Here is a 15,481-nt window from a genome sequence, read left to right as displayed (position 1 = left end):
CCTGAATGTCCCCCGCTTCCCACCACCCAGAGCCTAGGATCATGCGAGCTGGGAGAGAAGCTACAGAGGTAGTGCCATGTTTGGTGGTGTGACCTCTGCAGCCTCCCTCCCTCAGAGTGAGAATTTTATGTAATTCTTATCTGCAGTTGGGAATAAAAGAAGTTTGATTCCTAGACATTGAAATATAAGAAAGTTTATCATGCCACCCTTTTCCATCTCTTAGGAGAAATTGAAAAAGAACCCTCCAAAACTGGCCACTATCTGAGGATGTACAGAGAGGCTTTCTGCAGGCAATTAGACCCAACTACAGTGGAAGCTCGTAGAGCATCACACATTCACAGTCTGAAATGCACCACTCGAAGTGTCTCACTTTTACACTTACCTGACCGTGGGATGGAAGTGCAGCATAAGCCATGGGCTGATTCATCACTCCTTTCTGCTTCATGAGAAGCATGCGTTTCTGGTCTTCGCTCAGGTGTGCCCTGGGGGCCTGGAGCTGTGGAGGTGGTGGCTGCTGCTGCTGCTGCTGCTGCTGCTGCTGTTGCTGTTGCTGCTGCTGTTGCTGTTGCTGGATGTATGGCATCAAGGGGTTTTTGTTGGGGTTGGCCATTGGTGGTGTCATCCTCTGACTCAGGTCTGCATTGAAATGGGTCAGGGGTTTAGTGTTGCCATAAGTAAGAATATTGTGCTGTTTGCTTAAGGAGTTTGTACCCAAGTTATTTGGCTGCTGATTGATCATATTCATGTGATTCTGAGGGAGGTAGTTATTCATTGTTGTCTTCTGCAGGTTGTTTGCCATTGGAGGCACTATAGGGTTTTGGTTGTTAAAGGCTTGGGGGTACATCATTGGGCTATTTGGTTTTTCTGCAGTAAAAGCTGCTCCATATGGACTAGAGGGAGGTCCTAAGGGAGACCAATTTGAAGTCTGATTTGAGTGTTGCTGCTGCTGCTGCTGCTGTTGCTGCTGCTGCTGCTGCTGCTGTTGCTGCTGTTGCTGCTTCTGTTGCATGAGTTTGGCCCTTTGTTGCTGCTGTGCAGCCATCTGTTTGAGCTGTTCTGCTGGAGACATGTCAGAGCTGGGCACAGCCACAGGCCCTGATGCTGAACCGGCCACTGTCACTGCTGCTGGATTCAGGAGATAACCATTTCCAGGCCGAGGTGGAGCTTGGCCTGGAGTGTGGGCTTGGTTTGGAGTTTGAGGGGACTGGACAGCACAGTTTGCTGGTGAGCTTGCAGGGTTTGGAGCTGCAGGAGTGCTGGCAACAGAAGGTAAACTAGTGGCCGTGGAGACAGTAGAAAAGGGAGGACCAGAAGAAGAAGGCCTCGCCTGGGGAGATCCCATGGAGACATGTGCGAAGGGAGAGTGAGAGGGGTCGCTCTTCACGCTCGCACTCTCCTGGGAGAGAGGGGTCTCGGTTGCTGGCTGCGAGAATTCTGGATCCTTCTTCTCTTCAAAATCTTCGTTGAACAGGTCCTGTATGTCATCCTCAGGAACCGTGTTGGCTAATTCATCTATTAATTCTTGCCACTCCTGATCATTCAGATTAATGTCTGAGAACAGCTTGTTCTGATTTGAAAGAGATGTTTCTGATGTGTCTATGCAAGTAGGGTCATCGAGAGGTTCTTGTTTGAGGTCTTTGCTCTGCAAGATGGTGAAGCTATCCTCCAGGTCACTGCAACCGTTGACAGGAAGTTTAATCTCAGGGAGCCTACCATTCTTACTTAGATCTTCTAGAAGCCCAGGAGTGTGAGTTCCACTGTTCTGCAAGGGCAAAGAAGGCTTCAGGTCAAGTTGGTGAAGAGGAGAAGCTGAAGGCAGTGGCATGTTATTGGGCAAATTGTTGATGGCTTCCATCCCCGCAGAAAGGTCCTTTCGAATTCGTTTGCTAGTTGGAGAAAAATTCCCATCACAAGCACCATTCTGCTGGTCTCCATTAAGTGGTGATCGAGTTCCTTCCAACTTCCTTTTCACAGTCTCTTGTAGCTGGAAAAGAAACAGGAAAGAGGATGACTAAAAGTCATATTTTACTCTTTAAGGATTGTGATGTGCATTGCTATGAACTAACTTTTAAGTGGTTACGACACAAAGGAAATAAGTCATACTTATAATTTCAAAATCAGGCAACACTGCAATTCAAATTGTATGGGAAAAGGTTTTATCTAAAAGCAGAGCTCACAGGGCTAAGAGATAGAAAACAAACAAAAGATTGAAGGGTGGGAAACAAAAGAAAAGAGATAGTTAATAAGGGCAATACTCCTCTCAGCAAGGAAGAACAATCTGTTATTATTTTCTTTCCTTTTTTGTTTTTGAGACGGAGTCTTGCTGTGTTGCCCAGGCTGGAGTGCAGAGGTGTTATCTTGGTTCACTGAGACCCTCACCTCCCAGGTTCAAATGATTCTCTTGCCTCAGCCTCAACAGTAGCTAGGATTACAGGCACAGGCCACCATGCCTGGCTAATTTTTGTATTTTTAGTAGAGATGGGGTTTCACCCTGTTGGCCAGGCTGGTCTGGTACTCCTGGCCTCAAGTGATCAGCCTGCCTCAGCCTTCCTAAGTGCTGGGATTACAGGTGTGAGTCACCATGAATGCTAGACATGAGACTTGGACCAAAATGTAACATACTTGAAAAATACGTTAATACCTATCCTAAATTCTTGCCACAACTTAAATGAAAACATCAAGAAATTAAATCAACATTTTAAAAAATGCTAAAATAAAAACTTCTAAGAATATGGAATTTAATACATGTACTAAATAGCATAGAATTGAAAATTAATGTTTAATGCAATCCCAAACTTCCTTTAAGTTCTTATGTGACCTCACCTTTCAACACCTTTTGATACAGTGGCTCACTCTTTTCTAAGAGCACGTTTCCATTGATTTCCACAACATCATACTCTTCTCAATTTCCTCCTTTCTCCACCAGCTCTTTCTCAATCTCTTATGTAGTCTTTCTTTCTCCTAAAGGATGGGATTCTTCAGTGTTTTGTCTTAAGCTTTCTTTCTCCTGCTGCTCACTCTGCGTCCTTGCTTAGACAACTTCTTCGATTACAACAGCTTCAAATATCTTCTCTAGGTTGACAGCCCCGAAAAATGCTCATCTTCCCAGGCTCACATAGCTGGACTGGGTACATTGTTTTGGGGTCGTCAGCCTAGAGAAGACAGCTGAAGCAGGCTCACCGGATTTAGTGCTCAGCTCCGCTAAATCCAATGTTCTCCTACTGGATATTTCATGGACATCTAAAACTCAACAGGTCTCAACACTGAGCTTATTATCCTTTGTTACCCAAACAAGATCCTCATCAGTGTTCCCTATCTCAGTATCTATCCATTTATCCAAGTCAGACACTTGAGCATTTTTCTTGAAACCTCCCACATCAACAATCACCAAGTCCTATGGATTCCACCTCCAAAATATAACTCTAATGTGCCCCCTCATCTCCTTCCTCCGTTACTGTTACTATCCTTGGCCAGGATACCATTATCTCTTACTAGATTGTTGCCGCCATCTTCTAACTGGTCTTTTATGCTTTGCCTCCATTCATTTGCTCTTTTGTCTATTTTTTTTACTGTTTTGTGTTCCCTTAATCTACTCCTTATAATGCCACATTTTCCAGAAACAAAACAAAACAAAACAAAACAAAAAAAACCACTTCCTTTCTTGTGTATAACTCTGCAACGACTTCCACCGTCTTTAGGTTAAAGTCCAAACTGACTCTTGCCAAAACCACCTGGCTCCTGCTCATCTTTCCAGGCTCACTCTTTTGCCTCTCTCTTCAGCATCTCCTCCCCTCTTCTCCCTTATCCTACGTTTTCCATAAACTCTCTTGAAACTCTTTTAGTTCCTTACAGGTGCTGATATTCTGGTTTCTCTTCAGAGCCTAGAATTCTATCACCTTTAAGGTGCTAAGCTTCCTTCTGCCTCTAGGGCATTGTCCATGTTGTTTTGTTTTCTTGGAACATCCTCCCGCTCCCTCTCCTCTTCCCCTGGGTAACAGCTGCTTATTTTTCAGGTCAGATCTTAGATTTCACTTACTCTAGGAAGTCTTCTCTTATACCCTTCCCCAGCCCAGCTATGTCAGGTGCCTTCCTTGACCAACTGTACTAGGTTGGATGTCCTGAAATGGGTCTTTCCAAGCAGTCTGTACTTTACTACCATAGCTTTTATCATGCTTTGGGGCAGCTGCTTAAGTGTCTGTTTGGTGAGCTCCAAGAAGGTAGCAACTGTGGCTGATGTGCTTACTGTGTATCCACAGGGCTGCACCCAGTCCTCGTGTTCATAGCAATGGTTAACAAACAATTGCAAACGGAATGAATCATTCTATTGCCTAATTCGTAGGGGCTACGAGAAGAGTTTAAATCCGAGCAGGAGGCAGCCCCATTGACCATAAGGAATGCCTGATTCCAGCCTCTACATTCCTGGTTTTGGAAGTGATAGATCTCTTACCCTAAAGAGTGTTATATCCACTTAACTGGACTCATTTTAAAAGTCCAGTTAAGAAAAGTCTTGCTAACTCTGTGGACTTATCAATTACAAACCTAACTCATCTGTCTGCTGCTTTCCCTTCTGCCAGAAAGGGCCAGTGCATGTGGGCATGGTAAAAGAGCTTGGCATAGAGTAGCTACTGGGGAGATGCTTGCTGAGTGACAGAGGGGTGACTGGGCTGGGTTAGAAGGGGTTTCAGTAACTTTACATAGTTGCAGGCAGAAGGCAGAATGACAGCGTAGGAGAGAGAAGGCTCAGTGGTCTTTCCACTCGGGTACTCTCTTATTCTTGGCAAGGTGCTGTGTATTACAGAACCAGTGCAAGAGAGGAGTAGGATTCCCTCTGCCCCTGACACCTGAACACTCACATGTGAAACTACCGGGCCTCTAGAGGAGCACCATGGGTAATAAAACCAATGTGGAGATGTGGTAAAGTTCAAGAAGTGTCATTTTACTGCTAGGTGCTTTCTCATAAGTAGATGATTATATTTGAAAAGTATGGCCGGGTGCAGTGGCTCACGCCTGTAATCGCAGCACTTTGGGAGGCCGAGGTGGGCAGATCACGAGGTCAGAGATTGAGACCATCCTGGCCAACATGGTGAAACCCCATCTCTACTAAAAATACAAAATTTTGCTGGGGTGGTGGCACATGCCTGTAGTCCCAGCTACTCGGGAGGCTGAGGCAGGAGAATCACTTGAACCTGGGAGGTAGAGGCTGCAGTGAGCTGAGATTGTGCCACTGCACTCCAGCCTGGTGACAGAATGAGACTCTGTCTCAAAAAAAAAAAAAAAAAAAGAAAAAGAAATAAAAGTAAACAGAGTAGAAAGGGTCCTTGAGTAAAAATCCAGTCTAACCCTTATTCCTAAATCTTATATTTTTACAATATCAGACACAGCCCATAGTCATTTGGTAGAGGCCCTCAAACTGCTGAACACAAGGCTCTAACAGGAACACATTGGAATTTGATGAAAAAAAAAAAAAAAAAAATACTGGCTCAACTCATTGTATTACATAGAAACTGCTAGAAAATGATCTTATTTATTGGACAAAGCAAGATACCATGGTTTTGATGAGAAGTATGGAAGATACTTGAACATAGCTCCAAACATAGCGGCATGGTCAAATACCACAGCTTCAGGACATAAAGGAAACGAGAGTTAGGGCTTTTAACACCTCCTGGAGTAATGTTAACCTTCAAAACATAAGCATTTGTCTTAACAATGAACTGACTTGATTTTAGAAAGTCTAAGTCCATGACTGTTCCAGGTCATGTAATGAATGGAGCAGGACAGAGAAGTAAACAAAGCTGGTCCATTTGTTTCTCTATAAAACGGTGGTGGCCAAGACCATAGAGCCAGGCAGGTCTGGCTGGGACCCCAAGTTTCACCTCCTATGGCTGAGTGGGCTGCTGGGTGAGGCAGTACAGTGAGAATTAGAGAAAGAGGAGCACTGGCTCTGGAGTTAGAATGCTTGAGTTCAAATCCAACATCACCTACCTAAGAGCTAATACATATCAATATTGTCTGGGTCTTAAGAAATGTTGGCTATGATACCTTCCATTAGAATATAAGTTACATGAAGGCAGGGATTCTTCCATTTTGTTTACTACTGGGTTTCCAGTAGCTCAGAGTAGACAATAAATACATGTTGAATAAATGAATCCCGGAAAACTTACTTAAACTCTCCTGAGCCTTGGTTTCCTTATCTGCAAAGTGGGTCAGTAATAACTAGCTCATAGAGTTACCGTGAGTCTGAGGTTAAATGAAATAATGTAGAAAGCATTTAGCCTCACACCTGATACCAGTAAACACCTACGAAGGCTTAGCTTTACCATTTTCAAAATTCAGTGATACAAATAGTTACAACTGCAGCTGAGAAGGAATGCTTACTGGATCTTCAAAACACAAATAGGTAGAATATTTCTGTTCTCTAGCCAGCAAAACCCTAATGTTTTCCAAGCATCTGGTGTAGCTTTTTAAATATGAACAACAAAAATTAAATTTGCAATTCAAGTCCAAGTCCAAGTGCTAATGCATTCATGTCCTAGATTGTAGAAGAGCAGAGGCTAGATCGTTGAGGTTTGAATCATTTTCAACATGCCACCTGATTGGAGCCTCCAAGTGTTCCCTTTCCTCCAGGGCCTAAAGTTCTCCACCGCAAGCCCCTTTAACCCAAATCTTGATTTATATATTTCATGTATCTGCAGTTTGGAATATAAGATAGACATTATTGAAGATGCTGCGCTGTGATTTTTATGTTTTGTTAAGTCCAAAATAGCAGAGCAATCTTAGCATCCCTTCTGTCTGCCTCATCATCCTTTGCTATATGGAAAGGTGGTCTGGGAGTCTGATTCTCTTTATGTTTCTCATGGGAGACAGAGGGAGGCGGAGAGGGAGACACAGAACCAGCTATGTGGCTGAGAAGGCTGATTCACAAGCTCCCTGCTCAGAGAACATGGGAATGCCTGGCTGTGCACAGAGAAATGTTCCTGTGACCCTCCTCTCCTCAGGACTCAGGGCAGTGTCTCATCCCACATAGCCTTATCTTAGGAAGTCCCTGGCCCTTCTGCCTTGCAAAGCCCGAAGCCTCTTAGTATGACTGCACCCTCGTGGAAGAATCACAGAAACTCTTTCCTGAGCATCAGCCTCCTTGCTCTTGTATTACTATTATTACACATAAATGTTTTCTCCCATTAGGTGAAGCTGTGGTGCCAGGAGCTGAAGTATGCTGTTCATCCAATGCCTACGACAATATGGGCTGCTATCATGTGTCAATTACTCTGAAGGAAACAATTCCTCTTCCATAATGGCTCCAGCGCAAGTCCCTCATTTACAGTGCAGCTTGATGGCTTGTGTTTCTGTGAAACTGGTGTGTGTGTGTGTGTGTGTGTGTGTGAGAGAGAGAGAGAGAGAGAGAGAGAGAGAGACAGACAGACAGTAAAACTGAGAGGCAGAGAGAGACAGAATGGGGAGTGGGAGGGTTGTGCATTATGTCCAAACCAGTAGTAATAAGAATAGCTGTGCCTTTGGAATTACAAAGAACTTTCACACAGGATCACATTTTATCCTCACCACAAACATGTGGGGCAGGCCATGTGCTGGCCAGATGGTTCTATAGGGAAAGGGGCAGTGTTTTGGAGGGGGTGTGGTGGGCGAGGGTGCATGACACCTACAGCAAGGAGGAGCACGGCTAACATTACCAGGCCTCTGCTGACATAGGGGCCCCCAATACTAGCAGATTCTTGAGGTGTTCCATGGGCCAGAGTGTCCATGACAAAGAGGTCTTTTATTCTTTTTAGAGGTGCTGGCTTTTAGACTTTTTAGCGGTGCTGGCAAGTCAAAGAAACTCTTACTGTCCTGTCCCTGATTTTGCATGAAGTTGGGCAGGATCACAGAGCTTGGGAATAAAGATAGTGATGCTACTATTAATAATGAAGACTCTAAGATGGAAGACATTCAATGTCCAATGTCCAACTCCAGTAAACCACCATATTCCTTCTCTCTGCTCCCAGTGATTCTAAAAGATAGGTTTTATTACAACCATCTTGCAGAGGCATCGTGGGTTAAGTAGTGTGTCTGAAATTACAGAATGCAGGGGGCTGGGCAGAAGATGGCTAAACCCAGATTCAAATTCAAACTCAGGTCTGACTCCTCCATAAGGCATACTGCACCCTCATCCAGGACTGGACGAAACACAGTCATGCCCCCATCAAAGGCATGGGTTTCTGATGCCACCTGTGATATGCTTTCTCAGACTGTGCTTTCAGGGATCTTCCTTTGTTCCAGCCTTTCCCCGCCACCCACACCCAATTAAACCTCAAGAACTATCCATTCTATGAATTTTAGTCTCATCTTCCGCCACCAATGCCACTACCTCGTTCAGAGTCTCATTTCTCTCATGAATTTCTGTAGCAGCTCCTGACCAGCGTGAGTCTCACCACCTCCAACCCATTCTCTGCATCGTGGCTGTGGTTTTCTCTATACATTGTGAATATGATCATGCCCGTCCTTCACTTTAAGCTTTTCTAAAGCTGTCCACCGTCTTCAGCATCATTCAGGTCGGGCACACAGGCCCTTCAACTGAATCCTCATCCCAGCTAAACTCTCCAGGCTTAGCCATTACCTCTAATCTTCCCCCACTTACTCCGCAACCCCACTCAACTCCAAACTCTCAGCTATACTTAATTATTTGCAGTGCCCAGGACATACCACAATTGTTTTCTCTCTTTCTGAGCCTCTGCATATTTTACACGTATCCAGCTTTTTCACCTGACCAATTCTATGTGTCCTTTACAATTCAGTTTAGACATTACCTACTCTGTAGTCTCTCTTGACAGCCATTTCCTACAACTCCTGATGTTGGTTAAGAGACCCTCCATGACATTCTAATTCATATCACAGTATAACTATTTTCCTTCATGGATGAATGAATGAATGCTAAAAAGGGCTCTCAAATAACCACAATGAGTTGGTGTAATTGATCCCCAAAGCAGGCTTTTCCAATGAAAACATTGGACTGCATAGTGTTCTCAGAATAAACGTACAATTTCTTTTGGTTAGTTTAAAATACTGAAAATGGACCATCTCCTTCTTAATATTTTTGAGGACTCTAAGGGTCCAGGGAATCCCTGATGAGAACCACTACAGAACATATGAAGTGATTTGTGGAAAAGAAAACTGAAGCTGAAATCCAGAGACTTTAAGCGACATTACCATGGCACATGTTTTCACATGTATGTAAACCCCAAACGCTGCTTATTTTCAGGCTTGAATTTTAAATTTCCATACAAAGGCTTCAAGTGGTTCTCACCCACTATAGCTTAACCCTCTTCAACCAAAAGTGTGAGTGAGCTTTCTTCACTAGCTGGTAGAGATACAACTCTTTCCCAAGGCTTGAAGATAAGAGAGAGTCTTAGCTTGCAGATGCTATAACTAATTTAGAGGCTCAAAGAGAACATTTTGGTCATTTTGATCTGTTCTGGTCAAACTAGAAGATGATTCACTGGAATCAATTATCACATGCTTATTCTCTTTCCATTCTACCAGCAGGTAATAAGCCTATGAACACATGGATGAATTTGACTTGCTTATTTAATGAATGACCCAGAATACTCATGTGTTAGATATTTTAATTAGTAGAATACGAAGAGCGCGCAAAACATTTCCAGAACTGTCTTCTAGATTTAAGTGCCCTTAGAAAGGATCTGGAGAGTTATTTTGAGGTTTGCTTTTCTTTAGTAATTTTCCAACTTTAATGTAACTAGTGACCTGAGAAGCTGTTAAAAATTTAGATTTCTTGGTCCCACCTTCATAGTTTCTAATTAAGTAGCCCCAGATTGGGACACAAGGTGGGGGCACAGGTATCTAAAGAAACTGAATAAAAACCTGATTCTTCTGCGGCTGCTGGTTTAGGATTCCCCAGCTTTTAGAAATTTTGATCTAGATTGATAATTCTGTTGGATTCCGACACTGTGAGGTTGACGGTGTGATTTTTTTTAAGTATGCATACATGTACAAACCCAATGTCACTACAAAATGTTCCTGAGTTGACTGGTGATACGATGGGGGCTCTCATAAACAGAACCAAGAAACAGTGCTCTAGTTGGGGCTTTTTGAAACCTCAGAGGATTCTGAATTCTGCAGAAGCTTGCTGGATTTCTAGAATATTTTTCATAAAAATGTATATTTTTAAAACATTTTAGGTTTCTCTGAATACAGTAATATCCCTGACCATTTCCCCCTCCACACTGTATACTTCCTTTCACTTTCATTCAGGGAACTGAGGAGTGCTCTGTGTCTGTGTGCTGGGCTCTGCGCCAGGTGCTGAAGGCTCAGCTCACTCCCCAGAGTGAAGCCCATGCCAGAAAGTGACCACATGCCAAACATACGTTGAAAAAAGTTGGATACATTTGTTTTAGAGAGATCTGTGTGCAGCGCAGACTAACAGGAAAAGAAAAAGAAAAATCTTATTACAACTCCCGAAGCCTCCCTTGGCAACCTTATAGACTCCTAACATCACTTAGAGAGAAAACAACTTTATTCTCTATGAGTAAATGAATTTGAATATGAGTTTTAAAATTATGTATATAATCTGTACATATCACATATAATATTGCCATAAGAGCCAAGTGTTTGAAACCTCTGCTTTCGACCATCCCAGATGATGCAGCTTCCCTGCACCTGGTCAGTGGGAAATGCTGGATCTCTGGAGGGGATGTCAGCCTAAGCAGTTAAAAATCTCCATTCTAAAATCCTCCAGGAAGAAAAGGATCCTCTTTAAAGGGGCCTCACCCTCTTAGTGGGCATGTGAATTAACAGCTGCAGAGCCCCAAGGGACTACGGCGGCACCGCGGACCCCCCAGCCCAGGGGGACAGAACCACTCAAAACATTTTGAGGTACTTTGAGGTTATTTTTAGAAATGACCATGATCTTTTTTCTTTCTACTATGGGTCACATTTAAAACTCTATTCCCAAAAAGTCTTGAAAGTACATAAGGCTGATGGTGCCTCTTTTCAATGTTTGGAACATGAATGCCCATCCAATTCCAGCTGTAAGTGCTAAAGCAACATCCTGATTTACTTACTCTTTAAAAACATTTTAAATCTTTTTTGGGGGTGTAGCTGAATTTTTAGGTATGTTTTTATCCTTTAATTAGGCTTAAACATATAATAAGTACCAACTGAATGCACAACAATATCTTGGGAATGGATCATAAAACATCAGGAGCAGTGGCTGATGAAGTTCTCCACATTTAGAAACTCTAAGTTCCAAGATCCCCTCAAATCTCCAAATTTCCAAATACATAAATGTTTGTACAGGCTCCTGGCTTTCTCCCAATGGAATGAATAAATTATATTTTCATCACAAGTCACATGAATCCTGTATAGTCTTTGTATCTGAAGTTACAAAGTTTTTCACAAACTCTATACATGCAGTTTAAACTGGTGTTAACAAAATTATCAACTACTCATTAAAAGCAAGACTGTTATATTTGCAAATGCTAAGGCCATATGATTTTCAAATCTAACATAGTTTTCAGTAGAATGCTCTAAACTTCTAAGTTTTTATCAGAGAAGTTGACTCACTGCTTACTAAATGTTTCAATATATTATTGTCATACAATATTCTAATTGAGAGCTAACCAGCCAGGCATTGAGCTAAGTGCTTTACATATCTTACCTTGATTAATCCTCACAATAACCTAATTGACAGGAATGGGTTCAGAGAGGACAAGTAGTTTGTCCTAGGGCACATAGCACAGCCCTACTCAGTGGTGCCTGCCTCTCAAATGTATGCTCTCACCTAATCTGCTATTTCGCATCTGATGACTTCTGTCTCAATCAAACTGCAGCAAACCTGCTTAGAAATTCTGGGAAAGTGTTTTAGACACCTGTGTCATGATGCTCTAAAGCAGATGTGTTCGTGTCTTTGAGTCAGATCTGGCTGATTCACAGAAAAGCCTTGTGCTTCCTCTACAAGGAAAGATGTCACTCTGCAAATTTAGCATGTGTTTGAGAAGTGATAATGGCTGCGGCCCTGAAAACTTCAGAAGAGAGCAAATGCGTGCATCCCAGTGGTAGCTTCCTTCACTCAGTAGCTTTCTGTAGGGAAAGCTCCACTGAGACTGGTAGTTGCCATCAGCATTCCACAATCTGAACCCTGTACTGCTCTGTTGTTTCATATACATAAATACACACACATATTACATTACATTTATTTTTAAGGACAAGAAGCAATATCCTTAGGAATATCTCCTGATAATCTCCTACTAGAAGTCATGAATACATTTTCTATTCAAACATGCTTGTATACATGACCTTACCTTACAATCTGAAATTCCTAATGGGATTTTATTTAGAGCTGTAAAGAAATGCTGGTAAAGGAGGCTGGTGAGGAAAAAGGGAAGGCTTTCCTCCCCATAAGGGAGGAGGACAGCAAATGAAAAGATCAGATCTTATCTGCATCATTCACAGCTGGAGACTTACACCAACAACACAGACCAAAGAATAGGCATGTTAGAACTAAGCGTGAGGTTTCGATTTGTTTATTTTCTGGGAGGAGGGAGGCGGGAAGGAGCAATATGTCAGGGAGGCTGAGTACTTTCTCTCCCTTGGGAAAGATTCAACCATCTTTTTATTTCATTGTTTACTTAAAATGTCCTTTCTTTTCAATAAGAAATTCTCATTTTTGTTTTCAGCCCTTCCAGAAGACTGTTTTCCTCAACAGCACTGAAGTGGTGCACCAGCTTAGCAGGATGTGAACAGCCAGGGTGCCCAGACTTGACACTGCTTTTGAATAAAATCCCAGCACATGTTTATCTCCCTTTGGAAAACAAAAGTATTGAAATAAGATCTCTTACTCTATAAAAAGCCTCCTGTTTCCCTCAAAGAGGCCAGACATTGCTCTTCCTTTCTTGTGAGCTGCAGTTTGCATAAAGCAGTACTACCAGGTAGCTAAGAGCTACCTCCTGGAAGAGAATTTCCAGTTTCTCTCATTCTCTCCCTCTTTCCTTCCCCTGGAAACACACACACACACACACACACGTCTCAGTAAGCGTGCAAACAGGACATAATTCTTGTTTCTAGACAGCATCTGATTCCCAGGCCACCATTCTCCATTTCACCACAGATTTTTACTCCAAACCTGAAGGGGCTTAGGGACTTGCCTTCTTTGACCAATTACGGAGCTGTCATTATTTGCATGTCTTTTGAGTAACTTTGTTAATAAACAGAAGCCAAGGCAGGAGGAGAGAATTTTTCTCTCCAGGATGAATCCCCCGTGGGTGAAGATACCCACAGACAGACAGGCACGTTCTCACATACAGGCAAACATGGGAGTCATTTGACCCGTTCTGAAAATGTTCAGCCAGGCGGAGGTACACACCACACATTCAGTCTGCACAGCAGAGCTCTGGCGCCTGGCGGCAGAGCTTTCATCTGTGGGGTGAAGCTGCTCGGCTTCATCCCACCAGCTGAAATTCATTTTTCAAAAGAAATTAGACCAAGGTACTGTTGTTATAGCAACAGTCAGAGTCATTTACACAGCCTCTTCCCTACAACCTCACTGACTTCTGTGGGCAGCGATTTCAATTGCGTACAGGCAGTGACCAAGGCTGAGCCCAGGTGGACCCTTTAGTGCCCCTTTAAGACGTGGCAGCCTAAAACCTCTGTGTCCAATCTGAAGCTAAAAGACAGCAAGACTTCATCGTGATCCACAGACCTCTTCCAGTCCTGAAAGTCCAGTGAGCAGTTAAGACAGGAAGAAAACCTTCCGATCCAATGTTTTCATCTCCTGAGTAGGAACTGGACACGTGACCACTGAATTTCCTGGGTCAACCAAGTACTGGCCATTTCAGAATAGGAATTTCCAGTGAAGACAGTAATGTTCACAGTGAATTCTTTAAAACATTTTTGTTTTTAGAGACCGGGTTTTGCTCTGTCACCCAGGCCTCGGCTCAAGGGATCCTCCCACCTAAGCTTCCCAAAGTGCTGAGATTAGAGATTTAAACCATGGTGTCCAGCCTCAGCAATGAATTCTGCAGTAATTTCATAATGTTAGTCCTCCAGGACTTTATTCTTGGGGCTGCAGAATTCCCAATATAATAGCCTACTCCAACCTCTGAAAACAACAAACTCCAAAACGCCCCTTTCTTGACAAAAATGTACCTTATTACAGAATCTTTATGGCTAATAACCTTCCGGAGAAGTGCAGCAATGTAGCAGTCTACGTCCAGTCTAGGGATACACAAAGGTGGTAAATACCAGTGAAGCCAGTGCTCATGACTGATAATCAGAGACTGAATTCTGTGTCCACTTCATACGCTGAAGTTCTAACGCCCAGTATCTCAGAATGTGACTATATTTAGAGACAGAGTCTTCACAGAGGTTAAGTTAAAATGAGGTCATTAGAGTGGGTGCCAATCCGATATGACTGGTGTTCTTATAAGAAGATGACCATCCACCAGCCAAGGGGAGATGCCCATCTTAGTCTGTCTGTGCTGCTATAACAAAATAGCTGAGACTGGGCAATTTATACAGAAATTTACTTGTTCACAGCTCCGGACGTTGGAAAGTCCAAGATCAAGGCACTCGCAATGTCAGTGTTGGTGAACATCCACTGCTCATTAGACGGCACCATCTAGGTATCCTCACATGGCAGAAGGGACAGAAAGGCAAAACGGAACACTGTGTCCTCCCATGGCAAAAACGCAGAAAAGCAAAGGGAAAGGCCTAAGCTAGTTCCTTCCAGCCCTTTGGGAGGCAATAGTCCATTCATGGAGATGATGTCATCATAACTTCATCACTTCCCCAAAGGCCCCACCCTCTTACTACCACAGCAGAGATTATGTTTCAACACATGAATTCTGGAGGACAAACATTCAGACCATTGCAAGGCCTCAGAAGAAACCCTCCCATCACCTTGACTTTGGACTTCTAGCCTCCTTATGAGGGAATAAACTGCTCTTGTTGAAGCCATCCAGTGTGTGGTACTGGCAACCCTAGCAAACTAATGAAACTAATAATTTGGTTTGAACATGTCTCTGTCCTCTCAGTGTCTTAGGTGGGTTTGGCTCTCAATAGATATTTTAAAGGAATATTTTGCACAAATTTGCTCATGCTTAGATTTAACTAACTGACATCTACTGGGTGCTGGGTTCTGTATCAGCCAATAGGGACACACTACTGAACAAAAGCCAATCTCTTTCCTTCAGAATGGAGAGGAAAGAAATGCAGATGGGCAAAGACAGTGTCGTCTGCAGTAGGCATAGGCGACCACGCTGTAGAAGCACAAAGGGCCACATGCCACTCAGTCCAGATGAAGTAAGGCTTCCTGCTGGGGCTGATACACAACCCAAGAACTTAAGCATTCATAGTGAGGTGAAGAGAGCCCAGGCAGAGAGAGCACCACCTTGGGCCAGAGGAGAAGGAAGCATGGTTTTAAGTGAAAACTTGCTAAATGACAAAGATTCATTCTAAGAAATGTGTTAAGTGATTT

The 15,481-nt window shown here is 43.1% G+C and overlaps 2 protein-coding genes across 8 annotated transcripts in view; both read right to left on the bottom strand.

Annotated features, from left to right (window-relative positions):
* MAML3 (mastermind like transcriptional coactivator 3) overlaps window positions 1–15,481 on the bottom strand; it is a 436,667-nt gene that overhangs the window by 173,288 nt on the left and 247,898 nt on the right. The window contains exon 2 of the mRNA XM_050790213.1: window positions 383–1,984. Coding sequence (XP_050646170.1) covers window positions 383–1,984 — 1,602 coding nt within the window. The remainder of the gene's footprint in view (window positions 1–382; window positions 1,985–15,481) is intronic.
* NDUFC1 (NADH:ubiquinone oxidoreductase subunit C1) overlaps window positions 1–15,481 on the bottom strand; it is an 829,703-nt gene that overhangs the window by 593,915 nt on the left and 220,307 nt on the right. The window contains exon 1 of one of the 7 annotated variants that reach the window (XM_050790296.1): window positions 10,840–10,843. The exons of the other annotated variants lie outside the window; for them this stretch is intronic. The gene's annotated coding sequence lies outside the window, so the exon portion shown is untranslated. Of the gene's footprint in view, window positions 1–10,839; window positions 10,844–15,481 lie in introns of those variants that run through there. 7 annotated transcript variants of the gene reach the window in all.

This window comes from Macaca thibetana, chromosome 5 (genome assembly GCF_024542745.1).
Source record: "Macaca thibetana thibetana isolate TM-01 chromosome 5, ASM2454274v1, whole genome shotgun sequence".
NCBI lineage: Eukaryota > Metazoa > Chordata > Mammalia > Primates > Cercopithecidae > Macaca > Macaca thibetana.
This window is presented reverse-complemented; position numbering and strand designations above follow the sequence as displayed.